This window comes from Fragaria vesca, linkage group LG2 (genome assembly GCF_000184155.1).
Source record: "Fragaria vesca subsp. vesca linkage group LG2, FraVesHawaii_1.0, whole genome shotgun sequence".
In the NCBI taxonomy this organism is placed as follows: domain Eukaryota; kingdom Viridiplantae; phylum Streptophyta; class Magnoliopsida; order Rosales; family Rosaceae; genus Fragaria; species Fragaria vesca.
The window spans coordinates 3,291,911-3,314,943 of NC_020492.1; the positions used below are offsets into that span (position 1 = coordinate 3,291,911).

Here is a 23,033-nt window from a genome sequence, read left to right on the forward strand (position 1 = left end):
GTGTGTAAGCACAATAGGGGTTTCGACCTCCGTAGCTCACTAAAAACGAAACCCTACCAGCCCGTTTCACTTCGGCGCCCTGCCACTCAAGCCTTCTGAAACCACGGAATTGCTTATGTTTAGATGGCAACGCCTATGTTCCCACCAATACAGTCTACAACTTGAGATATGGATTTGAAGGGTGAATAAAATTTAGAATCAGTAATGTTGTCTTATTGTTGTTTAAACTGTGTTGTAAGTCGCATTAAGGTATATTGGATCAAACATGACTATGGATTGGGTAGCTGTTTCAGTCCCGTTGCACACCATTGTCCTCTGTTTCCGTACCTAAGTGTAGAGTTGAAATAAACTTAAGCATAGGATAATGCAGACGTGTAGTGTCTTATGTGTTTATGGAAACTCAATGTTGTTTAACTTGTCTTACTTTACTTTTAACTTCTGTAAATTGTATGTATTTTTACTAACAATTATTTTGAATGTCCAGATGACTTTCCCAAATAAGCCTTCGATCCTGGACACAATTCTCTACTTCAAGAAGGGTGAAATATTCTACAACATGCTCAGAGTGGTGCCAATGTTTGATGGTATTGAAAAATGGGATGCAGTAAGTCACATTGCACATGTGGAGAACGTGTGTGCACTTATGGCTCCCATGGAGCCCAATACGGAAGCTGTGGCTGTGAACCTCTTTCATCTATGCTTGAGTGGGGAGGCCACATAATGGTTTCTCAGTGAGCTTGATCACAATGTCATTTGGGACACATGCAAGGAGCTGTTCCTGAAGAGATTAGAGGAGCTGTTCTTGAAGAGATTCGATGTCCTTGTCGTCGACCACGATCTCGGCCGAATGCAATCTGGCCTAGATTTGTTTTGTCTGTCTTGCTAGGATGGAGCGTTGGTGGTAGAGATCTTAAATCCATGGAGGAGCGCTAGCGTTTGGGATGCAGCAGGGGAAGGGACGGCGGCGGCTACGTTGCTGGGATGGAGGCAAGGATGTTGATGTTATGGTGGGCCCTGGTTTTCTTTCTCTGATCTGGGCTGGTTGCTGGGCTACCAAATTCCCTTAGAATAATAGGGCCTGGTCTAAGGCTCCTTGTACTGTTTAGGCCTGGGGGTTCGTTATGGGCCCATTTTGGGCTTTAGTTTTATTTTTTAGTTATGCTAGTATTTTAGCTGGTTTTTATTTTTTGTTTTCAATAATTTCTAACTCAATGCCGGTTTGGAGATGTGGGCTTTGTCTTAATTTGTGTATTTTGCATACCATGTCTGTTCTAGGTGGGCGACGAGTTCCTTACTTTGTCAAATGGTCGCAGCCTCCTCTTGGTAAGATGAGACTTAGTGTCACTAGTACTATCTTCCAGTGGTAACATGCTAGGAAACCTGGTAGACATAGTAACTTATGGCTCTGCATGAGCATTGTCTTTCTGGTATGTCGTTGAAATTGTAAAGCAAATGAAGTAGTCAATGATACACTCTCTACTAAATGGTGCTTGTTAGAATCCATATGATTGTTAATTTCTGATATTATTTCGGGATGTTTATGCAATACGAGGTTTAAGCTTTATGTCCCCTTTTGTATTCTGCGGTTTTGTTAATGGTTAAAGCATGAGGGATGCCGTTTTAGCCTCTATTAAAAAAAAAAGTCTAAAATTAAAGAAGAAAATCAAGAGAAGAAGAAGAAAGGACCTTTCTTTTCACTATATAATAAACAAAAACTTGACCCGAGTGAGGCGTCACATAATAAACCGAGACGAGAGAGAGAGAGTTTGGTGTCATCTTTAAGCCGCGAAATCAAAAACGCTTTGGGCACTTTGGCAGCTTCTTCCTCACTCAGCTCTCTGGTACGATTCTCTCAATTTTCTTCAATTTTCAATTCCCAAGTTTCAATTTTGATTAAATGCCATGCATATAATCCAATTCTGTGCTCAAAGATTCATGCTTTTTCTGTGCTGTGTGATTGTCTCTATCTGCAACTGAAACTGTCCTCACTATTGAATGCAATAAATTAGGTCAGCTTCCTTGTTCAATTTGGGGTTATAGGGTTCTTGATTTGATTTGATCCACATTCTGGGTTTGTTTGTGATGCTCTGTGGTGTTATTGGTGTAGTAGTTGCTCCATTTTTGCGTTGAGGGAATTGGATTATGCGAGTATTTAGGTCTGTTTTGGCTGAGTTTTAAAATGTTGGTTTGGTAAAGCAGTAGACAGTTGTGGTTTTTAGTTTTAAAAGATCGAAATTTGGTGTTGGTTTTACATGGTTTTTGAGGTTGATATCTGAGATATTGTTGTTGGAAATAGTTTGTGAAAATGGTTCAATTCTTTTGTGTATAAAAGAACCAAATAGATCCCAAGGATGCTTGGTTTGAGGGCTTTTCAATGTTTGATATGGTTTTTCATTGCTGAAACTATCTCGTGTTTTATAGACTAAAGTAGGGTGCTTTATACCTTGAAAAGAAGAGATGCATGGTGGTTCACTGTGTATGTCTATGCTTGGCATGCCTTGGATCATGGCATTCATTTGTCTCTAGATGTTGATAAGTGGGAGACATGAGGATATAAAGGGGTTCACAGATTTAAGGATACTTTTCAGTTCAAATGTGGCAGATAAAGTTTTCCACTAATCATAAATTGGTGGTTGCTGAACCTTAATCCTTTATTTTTCTTATTCATCTTCCCAGCCTTAGATCTGGACTTGTCAAATTACCTCCTCTGAGCTATGTGCCTACAGACTCTACATTCATGTTTCTCCATTAATGGTTTTTTGATATCACAGTAGATAAATCTCAGTGGACCATGCCCCCTTGGGAGTTTGGAACTCTAAGATGCTAATAATGCTTGTTTCCTTTGCAGTTGTTGTCAGAGGCTGGCTTGTTTACTCAAATGGCCAATAATCCTCAATATTCAGGGTTACAGGTAGCTGTTCGGAGAAAGTTATATTTAAGCATCTTGTAGACCACTTTATAGACAAAATTTTATGTCCTATTTTTTTCGTACTGATTTGGTCTTTAACATTATTTGTAGTCATTTGAAGCTTTTACTTTTTATCAACATTCCATTTAAATTAACGATCTCATGGCATCCAAGCTTCATGAGTTCATGCATCCAGGCTTGCATTTATCTTGATGGGTTCATATTCAAATAAGAACCCGGGTTTTGTATTGTTAGTATGTTCTTAACCATCACAAAGACATATATTCTGAACGTTATGAAATATGGTAATTTGTCTGCCGATTCTAGCCTATACCTAAGATATACCCTTTACAAATTTTAAGGTTCATGTTGCAATATGTTACGTGACTGGTAATTTGTGGTTCATTTGGTACTATTATCCTAGTCTTATTCAATGACCTTACCTAATGTAGTGTTTGGTAGATTTAGAAAAAATAAATACTAAGTTCATTATTATATAACGTCTATACGGTTGATTTATTATTCTTCTCTCTGCTTCTGGTATTACAACATGAAACTTAATGGTTTAAATATTGGGGCCTGTTTGGTTATTGTAATTTGGGAGGAATTTGGATTTGAATTTCTCCAACTCCAAATAATGCCATTTTGTTAAGTTTTGCATGTAATTTGGATTTGGGTAAAATCCACTGAAAAATCATATATCAACATTTGTCAAGATTTGAAATATTTACCCTAACCTAGTTGTTTCAAATCTTCTGCCGCTGCACCTTTAACCATTTCTTAGAGAAAAAAGAAAAATGCCAACATCAGAATCGCTACCTCTCTCCACCAGTCCTTTCTCTCTCTTTTCTCTTACTCTTCTCTCTCTCATAGCTTTTTATGTACTCTGTCTCTCTCTTGACTTTCTTTTCATCTTTCAATCTATTCATTTGGTCTCCTCTCTAAGGAGCTTTTGTCTCTTAACCTCTTATCCTCTTCTCCCTCCCTAAAAATCAGAAGATCAGATGTAGAGAAAGCTTTGGGAATGGGTTTTTTGGCAGAGGGTTGTGTATGCTGATTTGCCATGGTTGGGGCCAATTTGTTGGTTTTTTGTTGATATCTTCTGGTATAAGCCAAACAACACAATTTCAAATACACAATCTTCTGTTTTTTTTTTTTTTAGTGAGGATGAACACAATCTTCTGCTTGTTGTTGAAATCGTTTTGTTTCCAAATGGGGTCTCAATGAATTCAATAATTTCATTTTCTTTCTATATACTTTATATTTTGATATATTCTGAGAGTTTATTACCCAGTAGTTACGGCTGTCATTTCTTCGTTGGCTTTCTATTCTCTACTGATATGTAGGAAAATGTGCAGTGAAAAGATGATGATGCAATGAGTACCTTTCTTACGGATCCATATCATCAATTTTTATTCCTGCCATTATTCCACTTATCATATTTTTTTTTTATTAATGTGAAATGTCTTAGCACTGAGTGTCACCTTTCAAAAGGATGACAGCTTTTGATTCCATGTAGATTTCCAAAATAGTGCTGGTATATTAGCTTCTTATGCGTTGAATATTAATTTCTCCTCTGTTTCCCTTGGTAGCCTCTTCGGCCTCCTATGGTAGGTCCCGTGGATCCTCCTCGAAGTATGCCGCCTATGGGGTTTCAAGTAAACATTCCTTCTTCATGAGTTTGTGTGTCACCATTATTTTAGTGACAAATAAAAGTGATTCTCTGCCATTTAATTTTGTGCTACAGTTCCGGCCAGTAGTTCCAGCACCTCATCCGCAGGAGTTCGTTCCTGTGGCTTCTCAAAATTTTCAGCATGTTGGAAGAGGTGTTCCACCAATGAATGTTAGACTGCCTCCTCCAGTTCACCAACCTCAGTTTCCACAACCAGTGCAGCAGTTACCTGCAAGATCTGGTCCACCAGGCCATGGTATGCTGCCACAGGCAATTCCCTTACCAGTTGCTCAGCCTATCAGGAACTTTGCACCTGAATTGCCTGTACCTCAGCCTAATGTGCTACCTCCAAATAACGTCATGTCTAACTTAAGTGCCCCACGGCCACCTCTTTCTTCATCATATACTGTAAGTTTTCAAATTGTGGTTATTGTTGATTCTTTTATTGCATTTTGTCATCCTTTTGAAACACCTTTAGGCATTGAATTGATAAATTACACATTTGCAGTTTGCACCTCCTTATGGTCAAATGCCAAGAAGTTTTAATGATTCGAACCAGTACCAGTATGCACCAAATGTTTCATCTGAGGGACAAGTTAGGTTATCATCTGATAGCCAGTCTGCTGTTGCTCCTGTACCTTTGCAGCCCACCGGTGAACGACCTTCTGTCACCACTACGGTTGCTCAAGTAAGAAGTCTCTTATCTCATCCGCACCTAGTTGCCATGCTTTTTCTCCAGATAATGTTCATTAATTTTCAATCTTTCAGGAAGCCAGCATCCAACCTATCTCTCTTGGAGGGAATCCAGCAGAGTGGATTGACCATAAATCTGCTGATGGAAGAAGGTACTGATTTCATAGCCTTTCTCACACTTCCATTAGTGAGAATCTTGAGCTTCAGTGATTTTTATGGTAGTCTTACTTTGGAAAGATCACTTTCGCTGATCCAAGAATATTCTTTGCTACATGAAATATTCAGGTTTTATTACAACAGGAGGACAAAATTATCTACTTGGGAGAAGCCTTTAGAATTGATGACACCACTGGAGGTGAGTCATATGAGGAACAGTTTTTAATATATTTGGTGGAATGTGAGCTTTTCTTTGTGTGCCCTGGTAGGTGCTGTTCTGCCTGGGTTTAAATTATGAAGTTGTTATTCAATTATCATTTCCTTTCCTGGCATGTTGTATCACGTTATTATTGACTGCAAGTCTGGTGAAAGTTAGTGAAATGGTTCATCGCAAGAGTTTCTCTCAAGCAGGCAACCATGAGTTTGTAGTTTTCATTGTAAGGTATTCATTACCTTATAGCTTGGGTGAACCATATAATACCTTTTCTGCTTTCTTTAAGATTATACTCCAGAACCTTGTCTATCTGCTTAAGTATGAAAATTTGCGAAAATCTTGTGGGTTGACCGCTATTCCTAAAGTTTAAGCTGTTAGGATGTGGATGCAATATTTTGTACATAGTTAAGCTGTTAGGATGTGGATGCAATATTTTGTACATATACAAACACTCGCTCACATGTGTCGGTCCCTATCCACTAATAGAGAGCCAACATGTGGAACATACAGTGCTGATCTGCTGTTGTAATTACTTAAGCTTTAGATCTCATGCATTCATATCCCAGCAGGTGATGGTTAATTATATTCCCTAAAGTTAAAGCTTATAGAAGCTTGGCCTGTTCTTTTTGGTAAAAGTTTTAAATAAGGAAAAGTTACTTGTATTACCACCGCTATTCTCATTATTTATTTCTGTTGATAATTAAAAGTTTAAAACTTAAACCTGTACAAATGGTGATATATCCGTTATTTGGCTGTAACTAAATATTTGGATGTTTAGATTGAGGTAATCGAAGAGAAGAGGAGAGATGAGAGAAGTTCTAAAACTCTTTTCATAGGTGTAGAGAGATGGAGAGAGCTGACTTGTAGAGAGAAGTTTAGTTTTCTCCAAAACTAGGAAGTTTTGCAGAGCTAATGAGATCTATGTTGTTAGAGTTAACATTTTCTCCATGTGAAGTATTTTCTCTATGTTTCTCTCCTATTCATCCAAATCTTTTCTTGTCTCTCTTAACTAATTGCCAAACACGTTGAATGAACAGTTAGTTTGTTTCTTTTGAATGAGTTATAATACTCAAGGTCTCTCTCTCTCTCTCTCTCTCTCTCTCTCTTCCCCCCCCCCCCCCCTCTACATACCTAGAAATGTGCCCCTATGCATTTGCATTATGAATATTTAGAATGTAATGCATGCTTTCTTGACATTAATTTTTTACAACATTTACTGACATCAAGGAGTAATTTTAACACGAAAGGAATCTCACCATAATCAGTGATGGTAATAGTTGTGCCTAATCTTATAAGCTGCATACTTGTTCTGGCAAAGCAGTCAGATGTTTATTTGTTGTCATATTGCTAATCTGTAAGGTTTTATGTACTTTGAAGGTATTCCCTTTTGGTAAGGACTTCAAAGGTACTATCACTTGTAATCTGCTGTGTTCTATTCACACTAGTCCAAAGAAAAAGAATTATTGGTTTCTTTTCTATAATTCCTTCAACTTTTATTCCCTTTTTTACTTTTATGTTTCTATATGCTTTATCCATTCATGTGTTGGGTAATTTCCATACCTCAAAAGATGCTTACAGGTACATGCCGTGCCACTATTGAGAGGTAGGATATGCTGTGGGTCTTTGCTGCTTGCTCTACCTACTATATTGCTTGAATGTTAGTAATTCTGTCATTTTGTTACCTGATTTTATAATGAATCTGTGTGAAGTTATCTGTTTGATTCTTTTGCGTCAATTAACATCTTTTTTTGTGTTTTAGACTGATATATTACATCAGCTCATTCCTTAGACAAACGTTGTTTTTTCTTTTTACTGTCTTTATTTTTCTGTTACTGCTTCTTTATTAATGCAGCTACCTTCAGACCTTTAAGCTCTTTCCTTTTTCTAATTTTTTATTTGGGAAAAAGATCTTGTTTTACAGATTTAACTTATATATTATCTTCCTTGGACAGAGGGCAGATGCATCAACTAACTGGAAGGAATTTACCAGTCCTGATGGAAAAAAGTGAGTAATGGATACTGGCTCCTTTGTGTGGTAATTGGTGTGGCTTATGATTCTGTTTTCATTTGTGGTCATTTACCTTGTCATATTTGTAAATGCTGCAGGTATTTCCACAACAAGGTCACTAAAGAATCAAGATGGATTATACCTGAGGAACTGAAGGTTTATTTTTGTTCCGTCCATTTTTGCCACCACCAGCTCATATATGTAGTTCCATTCGCATGATTTCTCTGTTAACTTTTTCTCTTTCTTTTCTCTTTTGCGAACTTTGCTTCAAGTTGGCTCGGCAACAAGTGGAGAAGGGATCTGTCAAGGACATTCCTCAGGAGATGCCTGTAGTTCATCACTCCACAGTAACAGTTTCTCCCCCTGTAACTGAAGCTCACACATCAACCACTACTGCTCAAGTAGCATCAAGCCCTGCTTCGGTGGCACCTGTTGTTGCCACTAGTGATGTTCAAACTGCCATAGTTTCTAGATCATCTGCCTCACCTATGGTGTCTTCTCCTGTAAAAGAAAATGCTGATGGAGTTCGGATACCTGTTGTTACACCATGTTCTGATGCTTCTGAAAATGCTGAAGCTGCTGTAACAGTCAACAATGCCGCTGCAGAACTAATGTACCGTCATCTAACTGCTTTCAAGTGCTTTCGGTTTCCAAGTATATGGAGTAGGTTATTGAGCTTTCCTTTGCTCATTTTGTAGGGAAAATCCAAAGAAGTTACCAGCTCAGGAATTTGTTAGTTCCGAGGGAGCTCATTTACAGGAGAATAAGGTAATTGTTCAGTTTGTATCTTAGTTGTGATATTGTATTTTTGTTATGCCTTTCTAGCAACTTGATACAGTGAATCCTTGCAGGAACCTACCAATGATGTGAGAGGAGAGAAAGCTAATGACATTGCAGAAGAAAAACCAATTGATCTGGAACCTATGAGTTATTCAAATAAGCTGGTACGAAACTGTAGCCTTTTTCCTTTACCCTGCCAATTTCCCTTAACATTTACCCTTTTACTTTCTTAGGAAGCTAAAGATGCATTTAAAGCACTCTTGGAGTCTACAAACATTGGGTCTGATTGGACTTGGGATCGGGTAATTCAATAATGTTGTACAATAACTCTATTCTTTGTGTTTAATTTAAAGTACCTGAAATAACGCTCAATTTATCAGGCCATGAGAGTGATAATTAATGACAAAAGATATGGTGTTCTGAAAACACTTGGAGAGCGGAAGCAAGCTTTTAATGAGGTAAGTCTTTTACATGGTCGTGTGAATAAAACAGTTATGTTTACCCAGTAATTGTTTCATGGAAGTGAATCCTGGGAGGAAGGTGTGGTAATGACTTAGCTTTAATCAATTTGTCATACTAATCTAAGAGCTTTCAATCCATGCATTTGTTATTTTGCAGACTGGTATTACAAATTTAAAATTAAATCATGACCATGGCCCCTTTTTTCATTCTTATAAAAATGGAAAAAAAATATAGCTGTAATTCTTCAGTCCCTTTCTCGGTATATTATTTTTTTCATATAACCTTCCATCAGCAGTTTGCTACATCACCATCCTCGTAATTGCTGCCTCTGGTAATAAGTCTAATATCAATATGGCTATAATAATCACAATTTTTTGTTATTGTGCTTCAGTTTGTGGGCCAAAGGAAAAAACAGGAGGTTGAGGAAAGGCGAATCAAGCAGAAAAAAGCACGTGAAGAGTTTACAAAGATGTTGGAAGTATGTTACTATATGCTATTTCTTCTTTCTTTTTTCCGCAGAAAGAATAAACCATTATGATCTTATTTGTCTTGAAATCCTTGCAGGAATGCTCAGAGTTAACATCATCCACAAGATGGGGGTTCGTCTTTCCTTACATTAATCTTTTATTTATTTTTTTAAATTCAATTCAAGTAATATTACGTAACAAGCTCTTCTATATGTATATAATGTTCAGTGTATAATACTGATGCTAAATCTGTATATCATTCAGCAAATTAGAGAGCTTATTTGAGAATGATGAACGTTTCAAAGCAGTCGAAAGAGATAGAGACCGCAGGGATTTGTTTGATAGCTATCTGGAGGAACTTCAGAAGAAAGTACGTTGACTAAGTTATGCAATCTTAAATGCTTTTGTATCTCTGTGTTTATCTATGGAAGTTGTGGATGCTATACCCTTAATAGCAGAAAGTGAAATTGCATTGATTAACTCAAGGCTCAGATTCAACTGAAAAAAATCCATCCCTCATCAAACTGTTGGAACTTTTGCTCACCTACATGAGTCAGTACTTGATTTGATCTACAAATATGCACTGTGTGCACCAGCATGAGTTTAAATGTGTTTCAGCATGAGTTTATGTTAGTTGTGCCCATCTGCAGATTCATGTATTTGAAATTATGAATGCATGATATGCTGAGATATTCAAATTTACTCTAAATATTCTATTGGCTACTCTTTGCTGACAAATAAGAGCTTCACATATGTCCCACCTCATAGTTGTCTTTTTCCTATCCTTAGGTTATTCTGTCATGTCATTGAAACTATACGACCGAAATTCTCATTGTGAACATAAGATAAAACATTAAAATATGGAAAGTGTTTTGAAGCATATTAATTGGCGTGCATATGTTTTTATTATCATTTTCTAAGGTTGGAACCTGTGGATTCTCAAGTATCTTACCGCTGTTGAACTAAATTTTGGTCAGGAAAGAGCAAAGGCACAGGAGGAACGTAAGCTCCATATAGTGGAGTACAGACAATTCTTGGAATCTTGTGACTTCATCAAGGTTCTCTTTATTATGTTTCTTATGCACGTGGAAGTTTTGTTTTCTCACCAAAACTTATGCGTTGTGGTTATCTTGTCATTTAGGCAAGCAGCCAGTGGCGAAAGGTTCAAGATCGCTTAGAGGCAGACGAACGGTGCTCACGTCTTGAAAAAATTGATCGTTTGGAAATTTTCCAGGTAATTTTCCTTCTGTAGCCAATGATAGTTCAACTGAGATGTTATAGCTTATATATAAATGTGGTCTCAGGAATATCTACGTGATCTAGAGAAGGAAGAGGAAGAGCAGAGGAGGATACAGAAGGTCCCTTACTGTTCAACTTTGTTTCTAGTTATTTAATTTTAAATGGCAATTCCTTGATCTGGTGTTTTCTTGGAGAACAGGAAGAAATAAGAAAGGCAGAACGTAAAAACCGTGATGAGTTCCGCAAAGTGATGGAAGAACATATTGCTGCAGGCGCTCTTACAGCTACAACTCACTGGCGAGATTACATCCTGATGGTAAATGCAATTTTCCTTTTATGAAAAGAACTTTCTGGTGATTGTGTCAATCCTGATATGGTATTATTTCATGTATGTTTTATTTTGTTTTTCTTTTAGGTTAAAGATCTACCTGCATATATGGCAGTGGCATCAAACAGCTCTGGTTCAACTCCAAAAGATTTATTTGAAGATGTTATTGAAGAGCTGGAGAAACAAGTAAGTAAAGTTAAACTGAAACTGAGCCTTGCGTTTTTATTAAGTTATGGGTAATGTGAAATACAAACTATCAATATACCTTTGCGGTCCAAAATTGAAACTATGTCCTGCTTTCCATATTAAATTACGGGTTCAAGGTTCCAGTTTTTAGTTTTGATGTAAAAACAGGACATAGTTAACCCTGTAATCACTTAAACTTCTTTTCATGTGAGAATGTTTTAAGTTTTTTATATGCATGTGTACGACCTGTGCTGGTTTTAATTGAGCTATATGATCAGTTGCTAACAAAATAAAAATCTGCCGAACTTTTCACAGTATCAAAGTGACAGAGTTCGAATAAAAGACGTGGTGAAGTCTGGAAAGGTATGATTGGTCAGACTTTCGGCTTTCTGTTTTATATTTATCTCCAGATATATAATGTGATGCTGTTGCTTTTAGATTGTGCTTTCATCAACCTGGGACCTTGAAGCCTTCAAAACTGCTGTATCGAATGATATTGGCTCTCCATCCATATCAGATGCAAACTTAATGGTACATATAGACTTCAAAACAATTTAACAAATATGATTCTATTTGAACCGAAGAATTCTTTAGTGGTATTGGTTTGATGTTATGGTCCCTGATGTTAATAATTTGGACAAACACAATGGATCTGCTACCGAAATATCTTCTTGTTCAATGATTTTGAAGTTTTCAGGTCAAGCTATGATCAGGGACATTGGCTGGTTGACCCAACATTTTCAGGCAACAAGCATACTGTCTTTAAAATTTTGAAAATTATTGTTGCTGACAAAGTGCATGTGCTTATATCTAGGCTGCTATAAGTTCAACTTTAACCCATATAGTCCATACTCGTTAGTGATGATGTACCTACCAATTGCAATTTTATTAATAAAGTTGATGCCATTGTTCCAAATCTTCAACCTTTACTAGTAATTTTTTCTCGATAAATGTTAGATGATGAACTTTGCATTGCCGGGATAATGTAATTATTCTTATGTACTAGCAATTTTGATGATGTGTGAATAGGAAACATAGGAAAACACTGTTGTGAATCTATACTCTCTTATATTGTGGATTAAAGTGTTGAGAGTACTGACTGCTTCGCCAGGGCAGTTGCCATGTGGCAAGGAAAGGGAAATTCTGTTAAAGGCAGTCTGTTGATAAGATACCGTTGTTATTGATATGTTATGTTTTTATTTTTTATTTTTTAGTTTCATGTGCTATGTCATTGTTCTGTTCCTATGGGCCACAATGTCTATTCTGATATTTTACTGCCTTGCAGGTAGTATTTGAGGAGTTAATGGAACGTGTGAGGGAAAAGGAGGAGAAAGAAGCTAAAAGGCGTAAACGTCTTGCAGATGATTTCTTTCATTTCTTATCTTCTTTCAAGGTGCAGCAGGCTGTTTGCCAACTTAAGATTTTTGTGTTTTATTTTTTAATCGTTTCTCTCTGCATTATTGCCCTTTTCTTGTATCTCATGTTTTAGGAGGTGGGGAGGAGGGGAAACTTTATCAATCTGATCATTTTCTTTTACAGGAGATAACTCCATCTTCTAAATGGGAGAACTGTAAGTCACTTCTTGAAGTTAGTTCAGAGTACAGGTACAATCTACTAATAACTTGCCATGTTTTATTTTTCCACATAGTTATTATCGCTCTTAAGTGTTTGGGGAAAATGAAGGAGTTTTAAAGGAAGTAGAATAAAAAATAAAAAATTTAGGTTTAAATAATTAAATGGGATATGTTAGCTGTAGCTTTTTTACTGCTATCCTTATCCAACTGTCTATTGCATGATTCTGTTGCAACTCTTGTTCAGTGCTATTGGTGAAGAGAGCTCCTGCAAAGAGATATTCGATAAACACATCACGCAATTGAAAGAACAAGCAAAAGAGAAAGAGAGAAAACGAAAGGAAGAGAAGGTACTATATCAGCGATAACTTTATATATATAGATATACCATGTGGACTTTATCCTCTTTCCCCCTGCATAATTTTATTCTGAAAATTACTTGTACGTTTCACACTGGAATTGTTATTAACCCTGTGGTTGGTCTCGTCTCGATGTTTGCTTGTTGTCTCTGAGTATGTCCGTCAAATGATAGTTAGCGATTCTGCCCCCTCCATTTCAGTGTCTTCTCCTTCTTTCGTTAGGTGTTCCTCTTTAGTTTGCGTGTATAAAATTATTGATTTGGACTCTTGTCTAAAAAACAAATTGCCTCACAAGATGATTATTTGTACTGTTTCACATGCTACTCTTGTGTCTGCAACAACTTAGATAAATTCATGGCTATTGTTTCCTCTAAGGCAGTATGAGGATTTGAAGAGTTTTTGAGGTGGTTTGGTTGTGGAAAGTTCCATGGCTTCGTGGTTCATAATGTTTCTAGTTTATCCCAAAAGTCCAATTGATATTGCGATGAAGTACGTGGCCTATATTCATTGGGATGATTTAAAAAATTATGTTCACATTGATGGACCTCTAGAATTTTAAAATGGGTGTACTAGTTGATTACCAAGTAATTGCTACTCTGGCTCCTAATGAAAGAGGGAAAAAGGTAAAAAGTGGTATCTAGTTGCTAATGAAGGTGGGGAAAAGGTTAAAAGATAGTTGTAGTTAGTTGTTACATGACTTATATCTGCAATTTTGGTGGCAACTGGTATGAATCTGTGGATGGATTAATTGTGAACTAATGCTTGATGCTTGTTAACTTCTGTGACATTCATGTATTACCTGTTCATTTATAGCTGAAACCCTAAGTATGATGCCATGAATTTCTATTATTCTTTCTGCAGGAAAGGAGGGAAAAGGAGAGGGATGAAAGAGAGAGGAGAAGGTCGAAGCATAGAAGGGAAAGAGGGGCAGGATATGAAAAAGATAAAGAGGAACACCTTACAAAAGACGGAGAAGACACTGAAATTATTGACATAATGGAGGTTAATGATTCCAAAGAGAAAAGAAGATCAGGAAAAAATGATGATAAGAAACATAGGAAGAGGCATCAAAGTGATGAAGACCAAACAAATGGAAATGAGAACGATCGGTCTAAAAGGTCTCATGGATCTGGCAGTGACCACAAGAGATCAAGACGGGTATGATTTTGATGAGAAAAAATGATAATTTTCCATGCTTCACTTTATTTGTTACATGAACACTGATCTGAATTCTTTAATTACTTTGTTTCCATTTGTGAATGGATAGCAGGCATCTGGTCCTGAATCAGATACTGAAAGCAGACACCGTAGACATAAAAGAGATCACCGCAGTGGTTCTCGTAGAAGTGGTGATCATGACGAGCTAGAAGATGGGGAATTTGGAGATGTTGGGGAAAGTCGGTAGTTATTTCATCCAACATATTACTTAAACTTTTAGTTAAACTGTTTCTGACTTGTGAAATATCTGTTTACCTTAGAATCTTTGAACTTCTAGGGTTATGTCATGTGTCATATAGATATTTATTAGAAAGTCATGCAGAACCACAGTGCAGTATGTAGCCAGCAGTTTGCTCCTTTTTAGTGATTAAATGGAATTTTAGAGAAGAGAAGAAATTTTTTGGTTTTTTTTCTTTTCTCTGTTCTTTTCTTATTATGACGAGATATAACCTCCTATGCTATGAACTATGAAGCTATGACCTTTCCAATGTGGTGGGCAATAGAAAACTTTCATTTTGAAACAATAAGTGAAACCAACTCTATTCATTTCATTACATTTATCAAGATGTTGAAGTTCTTGATAGTGAGCTCTTGCTGAGTACTACAAGATTCAAAGGATGACTAAATCTATCCAAATCTAGAAGAAGCCTCTTTCATTGCCAATTGTCGTGCTTCCCATTTGTCATGCTTTAGATTCCTACTTTTCTCTTTATACTTTTATGCCAGCCAAACCAAACCAAGCCAACCAACACCCAACAGCCAACAACTAGTTTATGTTAGAAGAACACAGCTTTCTTATGAAACAGGTAATACGTATTAAATCTAAGGGCGAGTGAGCACAAATATCCCGGATCTTGGTGACCAGGAAGTTTCCGGTGACGTCGGAGGAAGGAACCGGCCTTCATGGTGAACTCTCTAGATTAACTTACCATTATATAAACTTCTGTAAGTAGGAGAATTTGTGTAGCAGATGGATTGTGATTCTAGATGAATTTGGAAGTGTATGGTTCTGACTTCTGGAACATGTTTTTAATATCGACGACGTGTTTCAGGTTTGTCAACGCGTATGTTTATCAGTCCGTGACCAAATGTGTATTCTAGAGTTTGTAACTTTGTGTGGTGTTCACATTGCAAAGCTGCTGCTGACGGCGTCGAATAGTGTGTGGACTGTCTACTATGTTTTTCAACACTTCATCAAATATAAACGAGTTGACCATGCCCACATATATATACATGATGAATTCATGAACTTGAAAATATGCTGTCGCTATAATGCTATATTACATGTTAGAATTATGGATAGCTTGATTTAAAATTTTTGGTTGGTGTATTTTTGCTTATCTAATTGCTCTTAGACTCGTAAGTCATTTCATTTGAAGGTTTTAGGAATCTTATATGGTATTTCATTTACTAATCATACTTTTTAAGATCGAGATTCATTTCCGATTCTATTTGATAATAAAATATCATTAGATATACACTATAATTTCTAGTTTCTTGATTTCAAACAAAAACAACACGATATTAACTATATCTATATTGTTATTTTGGGTTTAATACTTTTGGTGTAGGACGCCAGCCGATGCAAGTGTCTTATGGTCTTGAATAAGTTATGAAATTATCTATTTTTTATCTTAACTAAAACATATGTCGTTGCTAGAGACATTTTCGTTTGTAGGCTTTAGTTAATCTAAAAAAGAAAATTGCATCAGCCACTTATAAGAATTTGTAAATTATAAAACTCCACCTGTATTTTTGGAAATTTCTGAAAATGGTCAACGACATACCGAAATGAATCATTCATCTGATTTCTTGAATCACACATTAGCCTTTCAAGTCCTATATATATCTAGCTACTCTCATTCCATAGAGTCATCCATCCTCAATCCTCTCACTAGTTCATAGCAGCAGCTCATCGTTTTAGAGAATCAAACTACAGCTCAAACCATGTCGTCTTGCAAGCTCACCAACCTCTGCATCATCGCCGCTCTCCTCCTCTTCCTCTCAATAACCTCCACTGCTCGGGAGATGCCTTCTTCTCCAGACGTTACTACAATGAAAGTCCAACATGAGGTAATAATAACTTCAGCTAGCTATTTCGATCTGTCATGTAGTCGATCACTTAGTTTAGAGCAGTCAGTTTCTGGGTGTGTTTTCTAAATTTGTTGTTTCTTGATCTGTTGTTGTGGTTTAGGGGTTGAAGGATGCTGAAGTGGAAAAAGTGATGACGGAGGAGAGCTGCGAGGGAGTTGGTGAAGAAGAGTGTCTGATGAGAAGAACTCTTGCTGCTCACATTGATTATATCTATACACAGAAGAACAACCCTTGAAACTTTTACATATTATATGTATCTATTTTACTCAATTTTTGAGTAGTACATGTATTCATGTATGTACTGATTTGCATCATTGTATTCATATTACTCAGTTATTTTTAGGAAGTTTCCTGTGTAGTAATACGGCCAGTTTGTATAGATGATACCGATCACATATATATTGAAGTTCTTCAGTTTCTGGATCTTTTATTTGCTGTGTGTTCCTCTATCTAAATTTCATTTGCAACACATGTAGATCCTGTAATTGAAAGAATCAAACAGACTAGTTGGTTTTTATCTTTACTTGTTTTGATCATCGAAAAATAACATCACCTCAAATACTTCAAACCAAATATGAACCCTAAGTTCACAAAACTAAAAACAACCTAAAAATTAAAGAACCTGCGAACATTATCAGAGTACCGTCACAACTAAATCCCGTGTGTTTATAAAGCACATTGCGTTAAGAAAAAGTTGATGTCAAACGATCAATTACATGTAATAGCGAACTCGATCAACAAACTCCATCTAAACTCACATGCATGAATGGAATGTGAGAATGTGACCAGAATACTACAACCAAATTCTTGAACTCTGATATAGATCTAGATGTAGAAATAATGGAAAATGTTAGGGAAATATATAATCGGACATATAGAACCGGATCAAGGTGCTTCTTCTATCGACCTCCTCTACCCTCCATTGTAAATTATACCATACATGTAAAACTAATAATTTTGACCAAGCTAAAATACAAGAACACGTGAAATATACATATAATGTCTGTATCAGTTTAATTTATACATCTGTCATAGAAATTATAGTAAATTTTGGTGAATATTGTTGTTAATTACTAGCTAGCTCATTTCCAAACTGTATTATCATGAAATAATTAAAAATAGCCAACCTAAACGCCTTTGTCCACTTATAAACAAGTGTACCTTAATCAATTCATCCTTACCATAATTTGAATGGACATAATCATACGTATAATGTCCACAGATAGACGATCGAGTTGTTAATTATATGTAATTATTGTATGTTGAATTTCGATTCTCATCCTCACCATCATGATGTTTTAAGCATGGGAAGCAATCCAAGCAGGCAAGCATGAATATATATAGCATCATGATAATATAGATAGAATCCTATATAGATAGCTAGAGACCCATGTTATGGGAGCTAGCTAGTATGATGACTCGACTGGTATTATTCAACGAGAAAACTTTCCCAATTAAGTGATGATGAATCGTATTCATGCCATATGCTACAAAATTTGTGGCATGGCATAACAACCTAATGCAAACGGCTATGCACTTGTATTTAATTATCAACTTCATGTATAGTCAAAATGAGAACGAGCTTGCCAATTAATTTAGTCTGAGTTTGAAACTTCGAGAGCCACGTACGTACAAGTTCTTAATTGTATCGTTCATATGTGTGTTGATCTAACAATTTCTCGTAACGGAACAATATACTAATTCATTATCAATCTGAACAATCTTTCATGTACAAAATTGCACATTGTGATTTGTGAATCATACACGCATGCATGATGGAACAATTAGGTAAATCAATAAGGTTCAATTCTAAGTTAGGTTTAAGACAACTAACATCAAAATCTCCCTCTCTCTCTCTCTCTCTCTCTCTCTCTCGTCTCTTTAACAATAGATGAATCATTCATATACTCGATTGATGAAGTCGATATATAGCATTCCCTGTTGATACACACACTTCCATATCAGTGCCTCTTCTTGTTTTTGCCTTATAGCTAGGGCATCATGCAGGGTGTTCTATTGCATGGTCCCATATGTATATATGAATCAAACATTGCATTTCGAAGAGTCATCAATCCCACACATGGCTAGTACCCCATTTTGGTCGAAAATTAAACCAAAGCATCTGCATAGCGTTCAGACTAGCTTGTGTATAAATGCAGGTATATGTGATCAGCATTGCATTCCCGAGTTGTGGTTTACAATATGGCAGCAACAAGGTACTTACACATCGATCGATCTGCAATAACATCATATCAGATCGAGCTAATATTGCGTACTGGTGAGGAGTTGAGAACTGAGGTCGATAACGATTCACTATATTAATATCAATGGCGACCTCTTCTGGCTTACGTCTGGTCAAATTATATGCATGGCCCTGGTGCCTGGAGATAGCTCGATCTGTATATACTGATACGTGTACGTCTCTTTGTTCTATATATGAACATGATGACAATGATGAATTAATATTTCCAGAGAATCGTCCGACTGCGTACTGGCACCGGCAAACATATCTATAACGGGAAAAGCCTCTAGCAACTGTGCAGGGTGTTGTACTGGTTCATATATAATAGAAACTGTGTCATCCCCCTATTGATTGTTGCTCAGTTGGTCACTGGTCAGTACTTGTATATGTACATGCCCTTCTAGTGATGGATGTTATATTTCAGTGATCGAGTGATAAAAGCAGATTGTTAGGGTCCATGCATGACTTTAATTTTGTTTTTTTGGTGTTATATATGAATCGACATTTTTCTAACTTCTAGCACCTTTTAGGAATTATTTAGCTCAGCTTACTTCAACAGTTTCAAATTGTTTCATTATCCAAAATGGATCAATATTAATAGAAGGAATGACCATATAGATATAAAAAAATTCTAGTATATCATATGGTACAGCACGTCATACAAAATGTGTGGTTATTACTATTGAAGAAACAACTAAATAATTATTTACTTGTTCAAAAGTCTTATGTGCCATATAATTAGACACATTTACAATAAATAAGTTATATCATATGATATGATATACAAACCCATCCTACAATAGATATAAGACCCCAATATAAGACTCACTGTTTGAGTTGGGCATAGTGTTTTTTTTTTTTTCCCTCTTGAAGCATTCTTGGCGCCAAATTCATATCAGTTCCCGCTAAAAATCACAAGCCACCGCATAACAAAACCCAGTATTCCAGGAGAAGACCATAAAGGCAGAAAACACAGAAAAGAAAGAGAAAGAAGATAGCAGATTAGCAGACACGAAAATTCCAGCGATGGGCAAAGAGAAGCAGTATTGGCTTCTGAAAACAGAGCCAGGCGAGTGGTCATGGGAGGACCAAGCAGCCAACAACGGCATAACCAAGTGGGATGGAGTCAAGAACAAGCAGGCACAAAAGTACCTCAAGTCCATGAACCTCGATGACCTCTGCTTCTTCTACCACTCCGGCGCTAAAGCCCGCCGCGTAGTCGGCGTCGTGAAGGTCGTGCGCGAATGGTATTCGGAAGGCGAAAACGGTGACGGTGCGGTTGACGTGAAGGCGATTGGGGAGATGAGGAGGCCGATTGACTTGAAGGAGATGAAGGGCGAGGAGGGTCTTAAAGGGTTTGCTCTGTTTCGGCAGCCGAGGCTTTCGGTTGTGCCGGTTTCGGAGGATGTGTGGTTGAAAGTTTGTGATTTGGGAGGTGGGTTTGTAGGGGATGGTGTTGTTGTGGAGGATGATGTATCTGGTGATGAAGTAGATGATTGAATAGGAGGTGGCCAGGTGGGTTTTGGTTCTTTTTTGTTAGTTTGCATACTAGTGTTTGTGATAATGCCTCAAAGAACCATAGCTGCTTGTATTCTGGATTGTGTTTTATGGGTAATAGTAGTGTAGAAACTGAATTTCATTGATTGAATTGGTTTTACAGTCTCTGCATATATACAGGTTTCAGTAATGACATTCTAGGAAACTAGCTACAATTGTGCACAGCAATAAATATAGACATAGACTGGTGATTCTCCAATCAATTAGGAAGATCATCTGTGAGGGAGGTACGGGCACATTAATAAGTATACTTGATTCACATGTCCATTTTTGTTGTGTTTGATGGGCTGAAGGGAATTTAGGCTTGTAATCGATCAGTACGTTTACCTGCACAACATGCATGCGGTTTTAGGAGCTATGATTTGCTAGGAGATCGATTTGCATTCTTTTGGTTTCGCCTAATTTGCAGTTGAAGCTAGTTCATGACAACTTCAAGCGCAACAATTGACTACGTGGGTTAAGTAGTCACTTCTTCACACAACATGGGCTCAGAAGAGGAATTCGCCTGGCTCGAAGATCCGGCAGACTCCTCTACAACCATCCTACCAATATCAGAATCAACCACTGGTTTATATTTCAAAGCTGCAAGTTGCAACATCTCTTGCAACCTCTTTCCTAACCAACTTCGGTTGAATGCTTTCCTCTTTCAGAGCGAGACGAAATCGCTTACGACTCTTCAGTTTAGGTCTAGCTGACCCAGAGCTCCCATCATCAGTATCACTTCGAGCTTGTTTCCCGATCCCTTAGGTCGTACACGCATATATTATCAATTAATCATTTTCTTTTGGGAGAGACAAAGCAATCTCCGGTCTCTCCTGAAATGCCGATTCTGAGACAAGACAATCTCTTTGCCCGCTCGCACACCTCTCTCTTCTGGCCCTTCTTCTCCATAAGGGAGGATTTCTCAGTTTTCATCAAACCCGGAGTACCTTGAGGTTCCTCAGCAGGCTTGCAGCATTCTGCCTGTCAACATATGAAGCTTTCAAGCCTGCCTTCAAATGGGAGGCAAAGGTCTTGAAGCAGCATCAATGGTCTGAAACCCAAAATCGTCCAAAACCTTAGGAAGGGAAGGAATTTTAGGTGTACGAAAAACCGACTTAGCATGATTCTCAGAAGTAGTAACGACAGCGGAGCTACTGCCTCCTACTGCGATATCACCGCCATTCCTTCCAGTTCCATCGCTGGCGGTATGGTGCCCTGATTGTCGTTCTCCTTAACAAACATCATATCATAGCCCTCTAGAGAATGCATAAACAGACCACACTTCTTTCACAGACCCATAATTCGTTCATAGTCCAAAACAATCTCAACAGAAACAGATGTAAAGAGAACTTTAATAGAAGTCATATATTATGCATGAAAAGATTATGAACTTGGCTAGTCAAACTCCATACTGATGTTCTAATTTCTTAGATGCTAATTCACATAAACGTGGCTCAAGTCATTCATGTGCTGTAAAATCTTAGCAATAAAAGCCTACCATACTGCACTTTGCATCCATAACAACAGATATTCGAACTTATAAAAATTAAGCAATGAATTAACTAGCATTCAATACCCAAGAAACTATATAATTACCCCAAAACCGTAGTTTACAAGTCTAGAAATAGACAACTTCTGATGTATATCCCCTAACTATCACACAGTGACTCTATTTTTTATACTTTGAACATGATTAGTTTTACTTCATCGTAATGAAGGAGAGATGAAAGAACAATGTACTTCATATAATTTCTAAGAAGCAGAGTTCAGAAATGATTGCTGACAGCTATGAATTCTACATTGCTACATCAGATCCCCTGCTCCAAATTTAGAACTAGTGGGACTGGGAATAGCATTACCAATTAATCTTGCGAAGAAAGAATCACAATCCTTTAAGAACACATAAGATGATCTTTTCTACATCAAATCCCATTCTTGCCAGTTCTTCCGCAACTGTTACTGGTTTGTTAATAAAGAAATTCTATCTCCACATGCTCCATAGTCGAAATATGTGAGTGTTTACCGGTTATTGCGGTTCCAATGACACATTTAATTTCCTTGTAACAGTGGTACACTAAAATTCATCACTCCAACCGCCAAAATCGTCACCATGGTCACTTTGATTGGACTTCATGGGACTATGAACTTCAGAAACAGCAGCTTCCTCGTGTTGAACTTCGGCAGCACCATCAGTTTCCATATCTTCAATTTTATCCAACTCAGGTGTTGTCACTTCCCCCTATATATAATCAAATATAGTTAATTATAACAAATAACAAAGAAAAACAGTAGTGATAGAATACTCAATATATGAATTAGACTGAATTAAACAGTAGTGATAGAATACTCGGTTTTGAGTCAGCTCTTCCTCCTCCAGGTCTACCATGTCACTTAACTCATCTGAATTAGACTCCTCCGTTTGCCCAGCAAGTTTTAGCATCTCATTAATCACCAGAGCATATTTGGAATTGTCTGCATGAGATAATTATTTCTATCATGCAAATAATTGAGTAATTCACAAACTGAAATATCACAGAATCATGCAAGTGAAAGCATCTTTCTTGTCCACTTGACATGCTGAACATATTTGCAGCTAAGGTTAATAACAGCAGCAGGTCCTTATGAACATTATAAATTAGAGTTATTTCACATGGCTTGCACTCAGTACGATTGAAGTCTAGGGGATTAATTTTATTCACTTGGAATCAAATCAAATAAGATTAGTTGATAAGTAAAACTGTTTTCTTATCCCATTATACTGGAACCTCCAGTCACATAATATAAAAATGGTATGTATGGGAAGGTTGATGCACAAAATGTGAGCAAAGCAACCAATGAATCCGGGGTAGGCTACGTTCTCGCCTTTCCCTTCGCAAGAATGGAAAGTATAAACCATG

The 23,033-nt window shown here is 37.1% G+C and overlaps 3 protein-coding genes across 3 annotated transcripts; all 3 read left to right on the plus strand.

Annotated features, from left to right (window-relative positions):
- The first annotated feature begins 1,771 nt into the window (after positions 1 to 1,771).
- Positions 1,772 to 15,484, plus strand: LOC101302708 (pre-mRNA-processing protein 40A-like). Its single transcript, XM_004289713.1, has 30 exons — positions 1,772 to 1,841; positions 2,849 to 2,911; positions 4,501 to 4,566; positions 4,656 to 4,988; positions 5,089 to 5,268; positions 5,349 to 5,425; positions 5,559 to 5,628; positions 7,596 to 7,648; positions 7,750 to 7,807; positions 7,924 to 8,264; positions 8,350 to 8,419; positions 8,503 to 8,595; positions 8,665 to 8,733; positions 8,812 to 8,889; positions 9,285 to 9,371; positions 9,458 to 9,492; positions 9,625 to 9,730; positions 10,338 to 10,418; positions 10,502 to 10,594; positions 10,665 to 10,718; positions 10,799 to 10,915; positions 11,015 to 11,113; positions 11,429 to 11,476; positions 11,552 to 11,644; positions 12,399 to 12,506; positions 12,653 to 12,717; positions 12,932 to 13,034; positions 13,905 to 14,201; positions 14,314 to 14,444; positions 15,314 to 15,484. The coding sequence occupies exons 2-30, from the start codon at positions 2,879 to 2,881 to the stop codon at positions 15,360 to 15,362; spliced, it is 3,087 nt and encodes a 1,028-aa protein (XP_004289761.1). The 5' UTR covers positions 1,772 to 1,841; positions 2,849 to 2,878; the 3' UTR covers positions 15,363 to 15,484.
- A 642-nt stretch (positions 15,485 to 16,126) lies between these two features.
- Positions 16,127 to 16,778, plus strand: LOC101302992 (phytosulfokines 3-like). The gene is made up of 2 exons (XM_004289714.1): positions 16,127 to 16,334; positions 16,456 to 16,778. Exons 1-2 carry the CDS (start codon positions 16,209 to 16,211, stop codon positions 16,588 to 16,590), a joined length of 261 nt encoding a protein of 86 aa, XP_004289762.1. The 5' UTR covers positions 16,127 to 16,208; the 3' UTR covers positions 16,591 to 16,778.
- Positions 16,779 to 19,583: 2,805 nt separating this feature from the next.
- On the plus strand, positions 19,584 to 20,202 carry LOC101303285 (thymocyte nuclear protein 1-like). Its single transcript, XM_004289715.1, has one exon. The coding sequence runs from the start codon at positions 19,624 to 19,626 to the stop codon at positions 20,095 to 20,097; it is 474 nt and encodes a 157-aa protein (XP_004289763.1). The 5' UTR covers positions 19,584 to 19,623; the 3' UTR covers positions 20,098 to 20,202.
- Positions 20,203 to 23,033: the final 2,831 nt, after the last annotated feature.